Below are 20,343 nucleotides of genomic sequence, written 5' to 3'. Positions count from 1 at the left end.
AACACCTGATCTCACATTCTAACAAGGGAACAATGTTTTATCTACCATGTATGTAATTATGTCCTTTGAACAGCACAATTCTAAAAAAAAAATGTTTAAAAGGCCTAGTATTCTGCTGGGCGTGGTGGTGCCTGCTTATAGTTCCAGCAACTCCAGAGGCAGGAAGGAACATTGCAAATTCTCAGTAAATTAGTGAGACCATGTCTCAAATAAAATATAAAAAATAAAAGGGCTGGGTGTGGTTCAGTGATAGAAGGCTTCTGGGTTCAATCCCCAGTACCACTGAAATGAAACAAAAACAAAAACAAAAATAAAAAAAAGAAGAAAGAAAAAGTTTGGTATTCTATGTAAAAAAAGAAAAGCACTTTAAGCTGAAAACACACACACACCCACACACACACACACACACCTCCCCCAAATTAATGTTAAAATTCTAAATATAAATTTAAATATTTTATTTTTTTCTCTTCTAATTTATGTTTGAAATTAAAGAACTAGAGAATGTAGAAATCAGAGATGTATAATGGTCTGAGTGATGAATTCATACTGTACGAGATCTGGTACTAATAGGTAAGGACTTTGGCAGGTGATGAGGTTATGAAGACAGAACTCTCATGAACAGGATTAGTGTCTTTATAAAAGAGACCCTAGAGACCTCCTTCACCCCTTCAAGTCACATAAGGTTACTGAAAAGTCTGTAAGGAAGCAGGGTTTCTCAGGACACCTCTATCTTGGACTTTCAGCCTTCAGAATTGTGAGAAGTACATTTTGTTGTTTATAAGCAACCTCATTTATGATATTTTTATAGCCATATGAATAGATTTAGACACAAACACACATGCTTTAAGTAGTTAAACAGAACAAGTTTACCAATGGTCCTCAGTAATAGGATAATCTTTAAAAATTATAATTGCTAAATACAGTGAATAGTTAGAGAATTAAATGAATTATTACATTATTATATATCTAAGAAGTTTCCAGGACTAGTTCTGAGTTTAAAGTTCTCAAAGAAAGAGAGTTGAAAAGGGACCTAGCAAACCCTAGGGATCCCTCCCACTTTCATTAAATCCAGCACTCAGAGGGAATATTTGTTCATTTGGAAATTGGGTAGAAAATTGGAAGGTATAATTTGCTTTTCATAAATATTCCATTGTAACCTTATACAATTTGATTTTCTCACCCATTGTAAGTTTCTGATTTCTATATTCTCTAGTTCTTTAATTTCAAATATAAATTAAATTAGAAAAACAACAAAGTATTTAAATTCAAGTATCCAGCTTTCTTAAACTCAAAAAAAGTGATACTTTCAAAAGACTGATGATTTTCTGAGTCAAACAAACCAAAAAAACAAAACAAACAACAAACAAACAAACAAAACAACCACACACACACACAGAGTTGTGAAAATATAGCTTTAAGAAGTTTTTACTTTTATTAAAGAACTTCTAAAAACTATCCTTTCATGAGATTTTGGATTAGAACAGATGAACTCACCTCAAAAGGAAACCTGAGGAAAATGTTCACTCAACTAAAACGTGGCAAAGGATTTTACATACAAAAAAAAAAAAAAAATTGAAATAAGCCTCTTCTACTGCCCTGCTGGATTCCTTGAGACAATTATACTGTGCCCTGGCCCCTGGAAGGGAGCAGCTGGAAAGGGCTTCCTGCCTAAACCTCGCACCTGGGTGCCCTCTTCTCTGAATAACACCTTCCTCTAAGAATAGAATAGACATAGCCACTGCTTTTCTGTGCATTTTTTTTAAAAAGATAGTATTTTGGAATCGAATGTAAAACAGTGAGGACTCTGTTAATTATATCAGTTATTAATCTCTCTGGACTTAATAATAATTCCAAAAATTTGAAGAAGCGCACTCATGTCCCACTATATTAAGATTAATTGGTAGGGCTTAAAAACAACAACTATTCCCCCAAATGGAAATATATATCTACTTTAATTAAAAGACAAGAAAAAAATGAGCTTTTATTTGGAGAAAAACCAGCATAGGCCGAAAGTCCATGGTAACAAAAACATTTTTTAATCAGCTCAATCAACTAATTTGTTAAGTGGTTAGACAAGTTAGTGATTTCTTGTGAATAAAATATTAACCTTACTAACTTTACTAATTGAATAATTTTTATTGGTTCTTTTAAATATGCATGACAATAGGGGTTCATTTTGACATAATTTAAAAGCATGGAATATAATTTTCTAATTCAGTCCCCAGCTCTTCTCCTTTCCCTTTACTCCTTCCTCTCCCTGTTCTCTTCCCTCTATTTTAGTGATATTTCTGCTATTTCTTTGTAGTTTATTTTTTTAAAAATTAGTGTCTGTGGATATATAATGGTGAGATTCAGTATGGTGTATTCATATATACACATAGGAAAGTTAGGTCAGATTTATTCCAGTGTCTTTCTCTAGTCCCTCCCTCCTCCTTTCCCTTTATTCCAATTTGTCTACTCCACTGATCTTATATTCTTTTTTATTTATCCCTCCCCCCTCTTATTTTGGATTACTTTCTGCATAGCAGAGAAAACTTTTGACCTTCGATTTTTGGGGCCTGGCTTATTTCACTTTACGTGATAGTCTCCAGTTCTATCCATCTACCAGCAAATGTCATAAAGTCATTTTTATTTATGGCTAAGTAATAACTCCATTGTGTATATACAACACATTTGCTTTATCTGTTGAAAGGCACCAAGGTTGGCTATATATGTTGGCTATTGTGAAGTGATGTGGTTGCATCACTGTAGTTTGTTGATTTTAAGTCCTTTGGATATATTCCCAAGGGTGGGATAGCTGGGTTATATGGTGGTTCCATTCCAAGTTTTCTGAGGAATATCCATACTGCTTTCCACAGTGGTTGCACCAATTTCCAGTCCCACTGGCAATGCATGAGTGTACCTCTTCTCCTACATCCTTGCTAACATTTATTGTTGCTTATATTCTTGATAATTTCCATTTTTACTGGAGTGAGATGAAATTTCAATGTAGTTTTAATTTGTATTTCTCTAATTGCTAGAGATATTGAACATCTTTCATATATTTGTTGATAATTTGTATTTCTTCTTTTTGAGAAGTGTCTGTTCAGTTACTTGGCCAATTTATTGATTAGGTTTTTATTATTATGTTTTATGTTTTTTTGAGTTCTTTGTATGTCCTGGATATGAATGCCCTATTTGAGGTGGCAGGGGGTAAGGATTTTCTCACACACTTTGGCTTTTCTCTTCATACTCAATTGTTTCCTTTGCTGTGAAGAAGCTTTTTAATTTGATGCCACCACACTCATTGATTTTTTTATTTTACTTCTTGTATTTCAGGAGTCTAATTAAGAAAGTAAGTTCCTGAACCAACACTGTAAAGGGTATATATGATAAACCCAAGGTGAACATTATTCTGAATGGAGAAAAACTGAAAGCATTTCCTTTAAAAACAGGAACAGGACAAAGATGCCCACTTTCACCACTCCTATTCAATACAGTCCTTGAAACTCTGGCCAGAGCAACCAGGCAAGGGAAGGAAATTAAAGGGAGATAAACAGTAAAAGAACCCAAATTATCCCTGTTTGCTGACAACATGATCCTATATTTAGAAGACCCAAAAAACTTCCCCAGAAAACTTTTAGAACTCATAAATGAATTCAGGAAAATAGCAGGGCACAAGATCATCACCCATCAATCAATTGTATTCCTAATCTCCAATGATGAATCTGCTGAAAATGAAATTAGGAAAGCTATCCAATTCACAATAACTTCAAAACAAAACAAAGCAAAAAAAAAAAAAAACCTTGGGAATCAGTCATTTAATAAAAGATGTGAAGACTATATATATTATATATATATTAAAGAAATTAAATTAAAGAAGAACTTACAAGATAAAAATACCTCCCATGTTCTTGGATAGGCAAAATTAATATTGTCAAAGTGACCATACTACCAAAAGCACTATACAGATACAATGCAATTCCCATCAAAATTCCAATGACATTCATAGAAGGAGAAAAAGCTATAAGTTATAAGAAGTTAAAAGTTATAAGATTCATTTTGAAAAATAAAGAGACCCAGAATAGTCAAAGCAATCCTTAGCAAGCAAAGCAAAACAGGAGGCATCCCAATACCAGATCTCAAATTATACTACAGAGCTATAGTAACAAAAACATAGTATTGGCACCAAAATAAACATGAAGACCAATGAAATAGAATAGAAGACACGGACAAAAATGCCAAAAACATATATTGACTAATTTTTCAAGTCAATTTATTCTTTTGAAATATTAAGATAGTATACTTAGGATTTCCCAAGCTTCCCCAATTACAGGTCCCCTTTTATTGAAAAACAAGTAATAGTTCTCTTATGAGAGTTGTTATATTAATGGATGATATACATGTAAAAGCCAATAGGGTTGAGAATACTTTAAAATAAATTGCATTTTGGTCACCAAAGCATTAACAATGTATTTGAAAAATAGCCATAACTGTTCATATAGACATGAAATCTTTGGTCAGAAGACTATGCTTAGTGCATATATGGACTCTTAGAGTGTATGAGATAACTTCTGCACCCTCAGATCAGTGTGTTTCTAAACAGGACTGGGTATATATGTATATAATTTTTTTTTAATCAAGAAGGGCAATGAATTATTTGAAGGCAAAATCTATTCTTGATTCATATTTTCATTCCTCAAAGCATTGTACAGATAGCAGATAATCAAGGAAAAGATATTGGATAAACATGTCCATTAAAAAGGAGCAATTGGGGCTGGGGATGTGGCTCAAGCGGTAGCGCGCTCGCCTGGCATGCGTGCGGGCCGGGTTCGATCCTCAGCACCACATACAAACAAAGATGTTGTGTCGCTGGGGGAAAAAACTACTAAAAAAGAAATATTAAAAAATTCTCTCTCTCTCTCTCTCTCTCTCTCTCTCTCTTAAAAGAAAAAAAAAAAGGAGCAATCCAGCAGGCATGGTGGTGCACACCTGTAACACAGCAATTTGGAAGACTAAAGCAGGAGGACTGCAAGTTCAAGCAAACCTCAGCAACTTATCGAGGCCCTGAAGGAACCTAGCAAGACCCTGTCTCAAATAAAATAGAAATGGCTGGTAATGTGGCTTAGTGGTTAAGCCTCTATGGGGAGGGAGGGAGGAGCAATCCATTTCACATTTTTATTCTAAGGTATTTTGAAGAAGAATAATTCCTCCTAAAGTAAGGAGATAGAGGAATGCTATTCCAAAAAGAAAAGAAAAAAAGTGAAGGTAGTAATAAACTCAATATAATTCTAGAGATTACATTGCTAGGAAAAACTGCCAGGCACATGTGATGGTGCATTCTAATATCAAGCAAGGGGCATAAACATGTCATAAAATATTTGACTGCAACATATTTTGTAATAAATGTCCTTGGATTTTTGCAACCTTTTGAAAATATGTTATTTTAAAAAAATTTTAATTAGTCAATGATGACCAAACTACCTGATTTTTATAAAGCACAAAGCTCCCATTTCTAAATTCTAAACTAAAGTCACTGTGTGAATTTTTTAAAGAAAAACAAATTCAAGATCCTAAAGAAAAAAATAAATGGAAAAACAGAACAAAACAAAACAAATCTTGGATATTATGGGATTGAGTTAAGGGTTTTTTCAAATCTTAGATTTCTATAATTTTGTGAGCCAAACCCAAGAATTAAACTGTCACATGGCTAATGCCAAGGTGCTCATTTTAAAACACTATTAAAAAATGTAGCTTTTGCCCAGTAGGAAAGGTTTAAATGTTCTAATGCAGCTATTTCACATTTTTATGAGCCCAGGCCACACTGAAAATTGGTTCTGCTCTTGTAATGTTAATAGCTAGCATCATTGCTCCCAAATTTGTTGCATTTCAGCTGAACAAATTAAACACTCAGATATACAAGTTCAGGTAGCCTTAAGAAAGAAGAAAAGAAAGAAAACAACTATAGTCTTTAAAAAATTTTTTTTTTCGTATTTTTTAAAATAGAGTTTCAGGCTGAAATAGATAGTCCCCAAGAAGAAACTGATACATACAATTCCATTCATGTCGTTCCAAAATACCATCTCCTAGGCCAAACTTGCAATATACTGATGCAAAATGTTTGGTTCTATCTCAAAGATCAGAGGAAAAACACTTTCCCAACTATTTGGCTGTGTCCACAGCCTAGCAAAAGAAAGAGTGGGTTGTGTCATTTTTTTTTTTTTTTTTTTTGCCAGGCTGTATCTGTAGAAAGGTGCCCACTGCCTGATTGTCAACTCTGAAGGCATGCCCCAGCAGGCCCTGCCAACCTGGCTCCCTGACAGCATCTGTTCATGGCCTGCCATGGCATTTGTACAACTAGGGTTGGACCACAAGGGTGTTATCTGCCAGAGCCAAAGCTGTACTTGTTGCTGGTAATAATGAGATGCACAAAGGAACGCCAGGGAGAAAGGTGACAGAGGCAGGGCTTGAGAGAAGGAAATTAAGAAAAGCTTTGCAGTATTCAAAAAGCCTGAGATAAGGCCTGCTCACATTGCTTCTCCTTACCTCACCCCCCCCCCCAAGAAATTTTTGTACATGTTGAAGAAAAAGAGAAGTTGGGAAAGTTTTAAGTTTCCAAATGATCCCTCTCTGAATAAAAGGTAATGTATGGATATTATCTATGTATTTGTACTTTGAAGGGGACTCAGAGGAAGATTTCCAGGAGCTATCAGGCTGGCTATGTGAGGTTTGAGGTTGGGTGGGGAGCCTGCCAGCCACCAACTGGGGACCCTGCAGTCACCTTCATAAATAATGAGTAGACACTAGAAGAAGACTTAGTATCGGTAGCTAACTTTCTATTCCCTAGCACCTGAATCCTCAACATATCTACATAAACAATTTCTAAGCACTTTAGGAGAAAAGTATTTGGGGGGCATTTTTTACAGTATGAGGGCTCAGCCGTTGGCAAAGCAAAAACTCAAGGAATGGTAACATGTGGAGTTCTTTTTTTTTAAATCAGCCAACCCCTAGATAGGGGGATATTTAAATGAAGAGCTGCTTTGACAAGTCATCAAAAACCAAGCACCTTGGGAAGAAAAAACAAGACAGGTTTCTGAACAAGATTAGAAATCAGAATGAGAATACCAGAGGTGGGAGAAGGGATCTGAAGTGAAAGTAGAAAAGCAGAAAGTAGAAAGTACCAAGGGAAAGAAATTTCCCTTCTAATCTTAACTTATAGAGAACCGTGTAGTTTCTGAAAAAAAGTGATCAAGATTCAATACCATCTCTGCCAAGTTACTTCCCCTTTCACTGGCTTCGTTTTTTCAAAGGAAGACTTAGTATACGAATATCTATATTAGAATTTTGGTGAGAATTAAAGCATACAGCAAATTACAGACCCAATGCATGTGGTAGCTCATTTTTTTTTTTCCTCATCTTGTTCTCCATCAATGAAAACTTGGCTTTTGGATAATCAGATCTATAGATTCAACTACACTGCTCTCAGACAAGCCCCCAAAACAAGTGTCTAATATAATTCATTGTCTGTTTCTTCATGAAAAGGAAAGATGGCAAATAGGAAAAGTACCCAAACATGGAAGCCTCCTTCCAGAAATCTTTCTGCATGGCTGTAGTCAGAGGTCCCTTAGGCCTGGCTCCTACCAGCAGTGACGTGTCTTGTGCAGAGGGGGTAGGTAGGAGTGAGCTCTACAAACCTGTCAGCAGAACCAACACCTGGCCAATGTGAATTTTCAAGGGTCACCTGGTTCTTTTAATGCCTCATGATAACTCCTGTTTCTAGTCACCTCCTCCCCACAGTGAACTGGTGTTTGAAAAAAAAAAAAAAAAAAAAAAGGCCCTTTGCTGGTTGGTAACCTGATCTTGAACAGCAAGATGAGTCCCATTAAAAGTCAAATTGACTTCATAGTTATTCAAATCTGCTAGCACCCTGGCAGTCTGGCTTCACTGCAAAGAAGAAAGTTACAATTACAGTGATGACTAGTTCCCTTTCCTTTTACTCATTTCCTTATGCAACCTAACAGACAGATGCTCAGAGCCTTGATGGCTTTCCTGTGCCTTCTAGTGGCTTAATTCTGTTCCTGATATTTCTACCTGACTCGTCACAGACCTTCCCTTATTGGAAAAATGACCCACTTAAGATAGCCAAATTGGAATAACTGATTGCCCGTGTTTAAGACAGACCACATAGGCCAATCTGATACTCTGTAACCTTTTTTAACACGATGATTCAGATGTACCCCCAAATCCCTCCTGCTTAAAAACCAAAAGGGAATCTAAACCTCTTTAAATAATATGTTCAGGCTCTGACATCTTTATCAGAAAGTTGTGTTTTTCCCCCTCTGATGACTTGACTCAGTATCTAGAAATAAAAATTTTCAAGAGAGTGTTATAATCACATTTGCAGAGATGATCCATTGCTCAAAGGGCCAAGGAGAGCACTTGAATCACAAGACCCATGACATCTGTGAGATATTTCTTATCTCATCCTGTTCCCTCTTCCAGCTGCCTGGTAAGGTGCCTGCGATTACCTGAGACAGACAGGAAGTCATCCACCGAGGTGATGTCATCCACAGCCTCAGTTAGCACTCGCACCTGCTTCTCCCACTGGTCTTTGAAGACGTCCATGTTATCCTGGGCAACTTTGCTCTGTGGCCGGGCAGCCAGTGTGAGAGCAGCATTGATGACCTATTTGTTAGAAACAATCCAGGGACATGATGACCACATTCCTCCAAGAGGGGAGCAAGCAGGTGAAAGACCATATTGAAACATTGTGCTCTGCACATTCTACAGATACATGGGTTGTCAGTGTTCAGGACAATGCCAAACACAAAAGATACAGTAGGTTATCAACTACCATTCGTTTTTGTTTTGCTTCTTCTTTTTAAGATACAGTAATTAGCCTCAGGTTTCAAGAGGAATTTACTGGACAAGTTCCTATTTATTTAATGCAGATAAGTAGGAAATATAACTCTTCCTTTCTGCCTGTGCAAGCTTATAATTTACTTGTTGAGACAAGGTAAATAGATAGTGAGCATTTAAATAATGAGCCAAAACAAACAGAATAAGTCAATATGAGTAGAAAAGACAATAATTGCCACAATAATACATGGAATAGTTAGAAGTTCTTTTTAAGAAAGGCAGAACTTTAAAGAGCCCATGATTGGTGGGTAACATAATCCAGTTAGAAGAAATTTAGGCAAGGACAGAAGGGATATGAGGGTTTGAGTGTAGGGAGTCCTGAGTATCAGGTCATTGACTGACTTACAAGATAAAATATTGGAGGCTTACCTGAGGACACAGGCTATCAATCTGTGTGGCTGCCATTCGGACTAATTTCACCCCTTCCTCGTTGTTGGAGATGGAACAGGCCAAATTGGCAACCTGCATTGAAGAGGACTCAAATGAAAAATCACATTGGGCCAACAGAAAGCATACTGTTGTATAACCTTTCACCTTCTCTGGGAAAAGGTCATTCTTGGGAGAATCCTATAACCAATATGATAAAGGAACCCTTCTGTGTTTATCCAAATATTACTTCCTCATATGCCAGTTTAGGCATTTCTGCCCCCAAAACCCAGACACTTAAAAACAAATTTTTCCTTCAAGATTTGCAAGCACAACACAATGATATATTTTAAATGAGTTTGTTTGAACTGTTTTTTTTTTTTTTTTCCTATGGACTGCCCTGATCTGCCTACACTTTCTTGGACCTCCTAAGATTCACCATGAAATACAGAATCCTATGATCCAGGCCACATCAGTACTTAACTCTGACCAGTAAGAGAAATGCTACAGGCAATAGTTTGGATTTTGAGACTCATTGTAAGCTGAAAAATTCAAGTGGTCTGCCCACAGGAACCCAGACCTGCCTGAAGATGCTAGGCTATCAGCGACCTCTCAAATGCCTTCAGGAATAGACGAGAGATGTATAGAAAAGGCTGGTGTGACTCAGTAGGCAATGGTGGAATACAAGGCATATTAGAACGTGCAAGTCTACAATCAAGGCATTAAAATTTTGATTTTTCCAAAATGCTACACAAGCCAAAACAGCAGAATTAAATTCAAAGTTCTCAGGCCAGGCAGTTCAATTTAAGTTATTCCTTCTTATCAAGGGTCGAGCATTGTTATTACAAGGTCAGATTGATAGGTCAAGGTCAACAGCAGGCAAAACTGCCATCAGAGCACTGATCAGTTCCATCAGGATGGTGTCAAGAGGACAGGAGATTGAGGGTTAGAAAGGTCAAAGGAGAGGAGAAGGTCATCGAGGGCTATGGTCAGTAGGACAAATAAAACAAGTGATTAGAAGAGACAGAATCCTCTGGAGCCTCTGAGCCATCTGTCCTTGGTATCCTACTCACCTCTATCCTCCAGAACCAGGCGGCTGAGAGCTGCCTTGATGCCCTTAGAGATGAAAATGTGCTACACATGTGCATAATTCCTAATGTGAAATAAACCACAAGTGCCCAGTGCAGACAAGTGGGGGATCTCAGAACTAGCAATCCAGGTTCTACCACTAAGCAGCTGTGTGATTACTTTGTATTCAGTTTGCTCATCAGTAGCATGAAGTGTGGACAGTGATACCAGGAATACTTTCAAAGGTTACTTCAATAAGTCACTAGTGTAAGAATCCCTTTCTGAAGGTTTTAAGAAAGATGAAGGATACATTATGTCTATTACCGTGAAAATAGGTAGTAGGAGAAATCACAGTTTAAATGAGTTACAACATCATCATGTCATTTCTTACAATATGTGGTGTACCTTTGATCTTCAGATAATTTTCACTATTATACTTAGTTTTCAAAACAAATACTAGAAAAGACAAATACGCCTTGTCGTACTCATTCACAGGAAAGGATACTAAATGCCCACAGGCATAAAACTTTCTAAAAGCCCAGCAGGGACAATAACACATAGCTCTTTAACTTCCATTTTCTTTTGCTACCTCAGATTTTCTCCATTCTGCATTTTGATTAACCTTTGTTATATTTGTATTCTATATTTACATAATTTTACATTCCAAGTGCCTGATTCAGTATATAACAATGAATAAGTAGTCTATAAATGTTCATTGAATGAATGAAAGAATAACTTATTGAGTAGAACTTCATGTGGTGATTTGGCATGCACCATAGATGCTCAAAAATAAAGTGGAGCTAAACCTTAATCTGACTAGAAAAATTTTCAATTTACCTTCTAGCAAATGTTTACCAATGCTATAGTGTTCAACCATGGTTTCTACATTCTGGTCCTTAGTGAGTCCAGAATGCAATATCCCCCTGTCTATGGTAGCAGGATAAAAAAATAAAATCAGAATAATGTAGACAAATTTTCATAAAGTTATATCTTTCTAATGTAAAGTTCTGTCTTTTAATCTTCAATTAAATTCTTCCTACGTCTGCTCTTGAACAACATTTTTCATTACGTGAAATGATGATTTTAGATGAAGGCTTTGTTTGCCCTTTACCATAGTTGCTTGGTGTGAGAGAGACTTGAGATCACACTTTTGAAAGTAGAAGACAATTTAAAAAGAATGTGGCACAACAACATGAAAACATAAAATGTCCCAGGAACCAGATTATGGGTTAATATTTTCTTGCATCCCTGTAAGAAAAGCAAGAACAAACTAACACTGTCAAGGAAATAATGGCTCTGGAGGTAGCAGTCCAGAACATAGCTTCACATCCATGCTGGCTCTGGGTCACTTGGTGGAGGTCAACCCAGGGGACCTAGGGCTGAGAAGAGCTGGAATCTTATACATGAGAAAGTCAACCAGTAACATCCACATGGCGACAATAAATTTTTCTTTGTGTGTCTTCTGAAATGTTTTCTCATCCTTTGTTTAAACAAACCGTTTTCTGGCTCAGGTCTAACATGGGAACCTCATTACCCATAGAATCTTAGTAGGGAGGACAGAGGTAGCAGGCTGTGGCAAAAGTAAGGAGCTGGCAACTCTGAGTAATCCTCCAATTATTTATTCTATTTAATTTTCCTGCTCCACAAATCCTACAGTCTGGCAACCTTCACTGTGCAATGTATTCCTACTGTTTAATTCCACTTAAAATCAGAATTTCATTTACGTTGCATTGTGTTCTGAAACATTCTGAAAATATTTTCAATGTGATGTTAAAGATTTCAGTATCTCCGAAGGCAGTCTTGCTTATTTTAAATTGGTCGTGGACTCGATCCAGATCCCTACCTTCCTGATTTTCTTTTGGCTTGCTTTTCTCTCCTCACTGAAACTACTGGCATCTTGGTAACTCTGAACATGGGTCTAGGTATTTTGATTCCCACAGTTTTGTCAATTATCTTTTTTTTTTTTCTTTTTTGGTACCAGGGATTGAACTCAGGGACACTCAATTACTGAGCCACATCCCCAGCCCTATTTTGTATTTTTTTATTTAGAGACAGGGTCTCATTGAGTTGCTTAGCACTTCAGTTTTGCTGAGGCTGGCTTTGAACTTGCAATTCTCCTGTCTCAGCCTCCTGAAAGGTTGGGATTACAGGCATGCACCACTTTGCCCAGTTTCAATGATCTATTGTTTAATTACAGCTCTAATATTATTCTAATATTATGATATCAGAAACTCTTTGGTAAAGTATCCTATTTTTTCAATTTTTTTTTAAAAGAGAGGGAGGGAGGGAGGGAGGGAGAGAGAGAGAGAGAGACTTTTTTAATATTTTTTTTTAGTTATCGGCAGACACAACATCTTTGTTTGTATGTGGTGCTGAGGATCGAACCTGGGCAGCATGCATGCCAGGCGAACACGCTACCGCTTAAGCCACATCCCCAGCCCCAAGTATCCTATTTTTCAAAGCACAGTTTTTTCTTTTCTTTCTTCTTTTTTGGCGGGGATGATGGGTACCAGTGATTGAACTCAGGGGCACTCAACCACAGATCCACATCCCCAGCCCTATTTTTTATTTTTTTTATTTAGAGACAGGGTGTCACTGAGTTGCTCAGCACCTCATCATTGCTGAAGCTGGATTTGAACTCAGGATCCTTCTGTCTCAGCCTCCTGTGAGGCCAGGATTACAGGCGTGCACCACCATGGTGCCAGGCCAAAGCACAGTATTTTCTACTCTGATACCCATTCAACATGGTGAAGGAGGTGGTGGGGGGAGGGAAGGGAGGAAATTGTGGGCTAGAATCATAAACATTTGAAGGGATCAATAGGAATAAAAAAGAAGACCATAGGCCACTAATAGGTTACGATCCAAGACACTGAGCAATGTGATTGAATCTGTTAGAATTTTGGAACTGGCTCAAGTCAACCAACATTTATGGGACATGCACGTCCAGCTGGCTCTGGCCTTTACTTTCTCCAGTCTTGAATTATTTGCAACTTCACTGAGACAACAAGAGTTATTGGCCTTCCTGGAAGCTTAGAAAACAATAAAGTCTATCATCAGGTATTAAATTTTGGTCTATTTAAATTGATTTGGGGTTTCTGAAAGTTGAATAGGCCATGAGTACAGGTGGCCTATTGTATTAACTACCCCCTGCCCTCAGCAATCTAACTATAAAAGGAAGCTCTTTTCCATAACTTTTGAGAGCATAATGGATTTGGGGAAGTAAAAGGCAAAAGGACTAGGCCAGTCTTCCATCTCTGACATAGTGCCTTAAGAACAAATTATCTTGGGGAAAAGGAGGGAGCTTAGACGCCATCACTAAATTGTGTGCTGCCTACACCAAGAACTTCAAGAGTTTAAAAAAAGAAGAGATCAGTGCTCCTGGGTGGGAATCATTACCCATATCACAGACAGGTAAGATGTCCATCTCATAATATTTCTTTTCTGATTGCCTGAGTAACAACTTTCTGGCTGCTCAATGATTATATTTTTTTCCCCTCCTCTTCTGGGGCACAGTGTGTAAGAAAGTGAAGAGTGAGGCAAATAATAATATTAGCAGAATTAGTCAGAAAATAAATCAGCAAGGACAGCTGATGCTGATTCTTGTAAGAAAACAGCTTGCTTCATGAACTGAATTTGTATTGCAATTGGCATCCACTCCCTACCCCTTTAATGAGCACCTTAGTTGACCAAAATCAGAGTGGCAATATTCTTGGGAGACTGATGAGACAGTGAAGTTGACAAAAATCAAAATAAAAAATGTGAAGCTTTCATAAAATATACACTGTGACCATATAAAATGCAAGATTTCTTTTTTTAATCTTTTTTTTTGTGTGCTGGGGAATGAACCTAGGACCTCATGCTAAGCAAACTGAGTTATAATCCCAGCCCACACAAGATGCTTTTTATTCACGAAAACACCCCGCACAGCTCACAGTTCCAGATGAAGTATGCATTATGTCTGTGCCACTCAGTTGTGTGTGGACACTGCCACGGAAATCAATTCCATCTCAAAAATACCACCCAGTCTTATTTGAACACTTACAAGAAAAGTCAAAATGCTTGGAAGATTGAACTTTAATTAGACATTAAAAAACCTCTGGTAATAAAGTATTTAGGCTTGTAGCTGCAAAGTGATATGAGGTACATCAGAAAGATGAGAACATTTTCTCCTTTTCTGGCCCTGGAAATCAAATTTCACTTTTTAATATTCGCCATTCTGTTCAATTCCAAACACAGAACATATTCAGTGCATTCAACCCCCAAATGCTGTATCATTTCATTAATTTTTACAACTTCAGGTATTATATTGGTATTTTAAGAAGAACACACTATTGAAATAAAAGAGAATAGCAATTTGGAGGTCCATAAAGTACTTGCTCCTTGTGTTACTATTTCATCATCATCATAAATTTGAAGATAAAATGAGCTTATTTACTATTAAAAGGGAATTACTTGAATTTACAGCCACCAGCCACGTGGCTGCATAAAACCACAGAGAAAAAGGAAGATGGTACAAATTCCATGCCAGCTGCTATTCTCTATAACTGCAAAGGGTGCTAGGTTGCAATCTGAAGCTTTATTCTCTTACCTGGGCTAACACAATCTGCACCCAGGAAGGAATTAACATATACCTGCCTACTGTGTCTAGAACTCAAGGTTCTTTCAGAACATGGCTCCCGAATTACAGATGGAGTTTGACAACTTAGTAAGATATGGCTAATACACCTTCCTGAAATATCTGGGAGGCAAGACAGAAACATCCCATGTTAGACATGGGAACTGGCTCTAAGAGGGATGGGCTTCCATAACTTGGACATAAGAGCATACTAAGTGCCACCTTTGAAACTTGCTTTGAGGAGAGGCATGTCTGGTTGCTATGGAGACTGTCCTAGGAAAGTGTCCCCTTTTGTCAAGGTATTAAGGAATCCCTTTTAAAAGGAGCTGCCTCACACTGGCATAACTGCTAGTAACAGAGGTTCTGAAAGATGGAGAGGATACTTCTACGCAAAGGATTACTTGACCAGAGAATGATGGCTCAGTGTTATATTTGCAACTGAGCACACAATGAGGACATTTGGGGGATAGGGGGAAAAGAGAAACCCCTTTTGCTCTTGCTTCTGTTTCAAGCGGCCCCTCTGAAGCATCTGATCCTCTTCATCACTCTATAAACTTAAATTTCTTAATCATATAATTGCTAAGAGCCTGTTCTGTTATTCTTGTCAGTCGAGCGAGACGCTTTGCATCTCTGAGCCTAAATTTCCTCAATAATAAAATATAAAATAGTAACAGCATCTGCCTTATAAAGTTGTTACAGGGTTGAAGTGGGAAATGGATAGAGAATTAACCCACCACCCAGTAAAGATACTATTATTTTCATATTAAACATTTTATTGAAAGGTCACTATAAAAGCACAGCATATATTTTAATAACAATATCTAATCACTGATTCATTTAGTCATCCAGTGAATACTAAAGTATCTATATATGGAAGACATTGAAGATACAAATTAAATAATATGTATGCCTTAGAAGGGCTTATATTTTGGTGGGGAGAGACAACTTGAACAGGTGCAGTCATCTCTTGGTATTGGTTCTGAAACGCTTATATAAAATGGTATAGTATTTGCATATTAACTATGTATTCCCATATACTTTAAATCATCTCTAGATTACTTGTAATACCTATTACAATGTAAATGCTATGTAGATAGTTGTTATACTGTATTGTTTAGGAAATAAAGGCAAGTAAAAAGTCTATGTGTGTTCAGTTCAGATGCAATTATTTTCCAAGTATTTTCTATCTGCAGTTAATTGAATTTGCAGACTTGGAACCTGTGGATAGAAAGGGCCAACTGTAATGTGTTTTAAAAGCTCATATTGTGATGAGTAGTTGTTATTGCCATATGATAATTTGTAGAGTTTAGTCTGAAATTATCAAGTCTGCATAAAATTGTAACCTCAGTATATATCATATTTTTGTCTCTGCTTATTTTATCTCTTATTATATCTCAAATATTTTCTATGCAGTATTTATTTTATTTTAGTGTGTGTTGTGTACTGGAGACTCAATCCAGGGTGTGTTACCACTGAGCTGCATCCTCAGTCCTTCATATTTTTTATTTTGAGACAGGTCTCACTAAGTTGCCCAGGCTGGTCTGGAATTTCTGATCCTCTTGCATCAGCCTCCTCAATCAATAGCTGGGATTATAGGCATGCAACACTATTACCACCTATATTTTTCTGTATATTTTTAAACATTATTTTTTAGTAACTTATTCCCTAATGTTATTGCCTCATTACTTGGTAAGTCAATCTCCTGTTGACTACATATTTAGGGGATTCTGCAATGTTTGATGTTACCAGAACAAAGTAACATACAACTGTAGGTATCCTGTCAAAAGTGAAATTTCTACACGAGAAAGACTGTTACGGTACTTACTTACATAAAAACATAGTGCTTGTGAAAGCTCCCCAGCAATGAGCAAATTGCCAAATCCCTAATAGCCTTTATCCCATTTCTCCTTGATGTCTCTGCCATGGCTTCATCAGAATGTTCTTTCCATTATTCACTCCATCAATCACAAATGGACATGAAGATTGCCTAAGAAGTAGCTCAACATTACCCCAGACATACTGTGGAGTCTTACAGTGCAGAAGCTCCCAATACACCACCACATATCCACCCAATACAGGTTCACATATCACTGAAGGTGCTCCACTCACACTGAACAATAGGAATAGCTCTCTCTTCTTCTAAACTCCATCATGCTTACTGACTGTACCACAGATCACTGTTACATACTAATTTTTTATGCACTGTTTTTGATATGTGTACATGGATGGATAGATACGTGAGATCACAGGTGCTCAATTCCAGTTTTTCTGAATTTACTAAATGCTCTCAGTTACTTTCATGTTGGAGAAAGGAGAGAACCACTCAACCTGACACAACTTTATCATACCTAAGAGGGCCCCAAGTTCTATGATCTAGAAATGGCTATAACTGTATGCTCCCTGTACCATCCTTGTTGCAATGCAGCATCAAATTAGCATTCAGCAGCTAAAACCAAACAAAACGTATGCAATATCCTGCCACATGGAGCTGCAATGAAATTCCTTCATGGTCCCACCAGGCCTTGCACCCTTGCCTGTAGTTATGCACCTGTGTCAACACAAATCTGAATTCCTAGGGCTCCTCTAGGATGCAAAACAGTTCTTTTGTGTGTGTTCTTAGGGATACACACACCACTAGCAAATGCTATTTGCATGCCTCTGCCTAAATTAAAGTGATCAGTCTGCCCTGGTGACTTTAATGGAGGTAATCACCAGCTCACATTCATGAACAAATTGATGTGCCTGCTTCATAGCTGAATCACTCAGCATAAATCTATACCCTTCATGTATAAAAACCTCAGTGGCTTAAAATAATGCAATAAAGCATCACCTAATGCCTTCTTGATGCTGCTTCATCAATAATGTGTGGTTATATGAAAAGGATGGGGGAGGCTTATCATGTGTTATCTAAAATTATGCAATGAATATAATACGCTTTTAATTACTAATGGGGCTCCTGGGATTTTTTTTCCTCCATCTGTACAAAGAAATGAAATATTATTATTCTCCACTCTTATTTTGTTTATCAGATTCCTAGGTAAGTAAATGCAATCTTTGCTTATTTCCAATGAATAACACATGTTGATCTTCCTATATGTAGGCTGTGTATTAGTAGGATGGGCGCTCCATATTCTGTCTCCAGCAATGGGGAAGAGCTGCAATGAACCATCCAGTGCTTGGCATTTAGCAGGAGCCAAGGAACATTTGCAAAAAGAAGATCCAGATGAATTAATGAGTGCAGCTCTTCTCTAAAGCCTGGTTTTATACATTCCAAGACAATAAGTGAAGAGTGGAGCCAAGACCATATCTGCCATGCTTAGTGAGTCTAACTATCCTAACCAATATTATATCTATGACTTCAGCCCCTTTTGTACAAAACTCCAACTTAATGAGGGAGTTGGTGATGAGACCACATTTATGTGTCCCAGGCTATCTTGTAGGGGGAGGTAGTCCCACTACAATTAAACTCCTAGCAGCCTGCAAGGTTTAATTCCAGGTCCACATATCACTGAAGACACTCCATTCACACAGACTGACAGGAACAGCTCTCTCTTCTTAAATCCATCATGCTTACTGACTGTACCACAGATCACTACTATTTTTTATGCACTGTGATATATGTACATGGATGGATAGATAAATACTTAAAAATAGATATGTAGATACAGATACACATAGATACCAAAGATCTTTTTTTTTTTTAAAGAGGAGAGAGAGAGAGAGAGAGAGAGAGAGAGAGAGAGAGAGAATATTTTTTTAATATTTATTTTTCAGTTCTCGGCAGACACAACATCTTTGTATGTGGTGCTGAGGATCGAACCCGGGCCGCATGCATGGCAGGTGAGCGCGCTACCGCTTGAGCCACATCCCCAGCCCCAATACCAAAGATCTTTAATTAAACTTCATCCTTTTTGAGGATATTGGTCAACTTGCATTCATACTTGTGGCCTCCGTGACTCTCTCTATGAGACCTTGCACCCAGCAAGTATAGATGTGGCTCTGAGGCAGCCTTGCTGCCCTGGATTGATTTCTCCTTTCCCATCTCCATTTTCTTTTAGCTCCCACATTTCTCTCCTTATCACTGATGGTTTTCTTAGCATCCTTTGCTAATTGATTAACCAAAGTAATAATTCACTAAGGTCACATTTTCTTCTCTTAGGTAATAGAGCATCTTGACCTAATTAAGACATTCCTGAGTCCTCAAGAGCTTTGAGGGGAAATGTGCATTGTAGATACTTTAGGCTGTCCAGACAAGCCTTTGGGAAGGAATGTAAGAACAAGGAGATTTCTTGCTTCAATTTTATCTAAAAATTCTTCCCGCCCCCGCCATCATCTGTTTTTATAAGTAAAGTTTTATTAAAACACATCCTTGTCCATGACTGGTTTCGCACAGCTCCCTATTTTATGTCTTTCCCCAAAGGGCAAGCCACCCATTCTCAGATCAGTCATGTGAGAGCCCTCCTTGTCTGTTCTATCTCAGGTTTATTGTGCAGGACAAACAAAACTATCCAAGTGTCACAGAGCCATCTCTGATATTTTACACGCCCCCTCCCCCCATTCCCATGCATTCACATTCATTCCAATTCTGTTCTCATTATTTGCCTTCATACTCTGGTTCCTGACACCAGCTTCAAGTTCTCCCTTGCTTAACAATACCTGTGAGAGCTTTTTCCTGGCTATCTAACATCATTAGCCCAGCAGGTGTGCTCTCTCCCACTTTCATCATACCTACTCTGGTTTTTACAGCTTCTTGCTGCCTCTGTCCTGCAAGACCCCCATGCAATTAGACAAGGCCTCCTAGGTTCATTGATACCTAACACTTTCACAAGTCTCTTTCAGGAGGGAAAAAATTCCTTGAGTGCCTGAATTCCCTTCCCTCTATGGGCCAGAAATATGCCAGTACCCTGTTCAGCATTGAAAGCTAAAATGTTTCTATGATGCCCAAAGAGAGGAACAGAGCAGTGCCAGAGGCTAGGCAGCAGGATTATTCCATGTAAGCTGGGTATCCTCTCAGAAAGGGCCCCGGCACATGGAGTTTCTTGTCTTCCAAAGTGACCTTCCAATAGCACCTGTGCCTCCCTGGGCAGCAGAGGTAGGCATCACAGTCCAGAGTCATGACCAGGCATGGAGCACAGATGCATCCTGGTTTCATCTTCACACCCTCAGGAGACCATGTCCAGGTCTAGATGGAAGGAGCAGCTGCACTTGGAAAAGTATGCATGAACTCCCAGCCAAGGTTATTTTGTAAACAATGCCCACAGGAGCAGGCCTAGCCCCACAATGCCCTTTAAATGTGACTCAGCCTAGCAACTTTCTACAAGTGAACTATTTTGCTTTGTCCTCAGGAGGTCATTTTGTCTCTGCTAGCTGAATCAGTCATCTAGGTGAATGGCCAG

At 37.9% G+C, this 20,343-nt stretch overlaps 1 protein-coding gene across 4 annotated transcripts in view; it reads right to left on the bottom strand.

Moving 5' to 3' along the window:
• The window catches only part of Ctnna2 (catenin alpha 2), a 992,415-nt gene that overhangs the window by 92,259 nt on the left and 879,813 nt on the right, over positions 1 to 20,343 (bottom strand). For all 4 annotated transcript variants that reach the window (XM_048787429.1, XM_015499866.2, XM_048787430.1 and 1 more), the window contains exons 10-11: positions 9,268 to 9,360; positions 8,508 to 8,664 (exon numbers count right to left, since the gene is read on the bottom strand). In XM_048787429.1, coding sequence (XP_048643386.1) covers positions 8,508 to 8,664; positions 9,268 to 9,360 — 250 coding nt within the window. The remainder of the gene's footprint in view (positions 1 to 8,507; positions 8,665 to 9,267; positions 9,361 to 20,343) is intronic.

The sequence above is a fragment of the Marmota marmota genome, unplaced genomic scaffold (genome assembly GCF_001458135.2).
Source record: "Marmota marmota marmota unplaced genomic scaffold, marMar, whole genome shotgun sequence".
NCBI classification, from domain to species: domain Eukaryota; kingdom Metazoa; phylum Chordata; class Mammalia; order Rodentia; family Sciuridae; genus Marmota; species Marmota marmota.
This window is presented reverse-complemented; position numbering and strand designations above follow the sequence as displayed.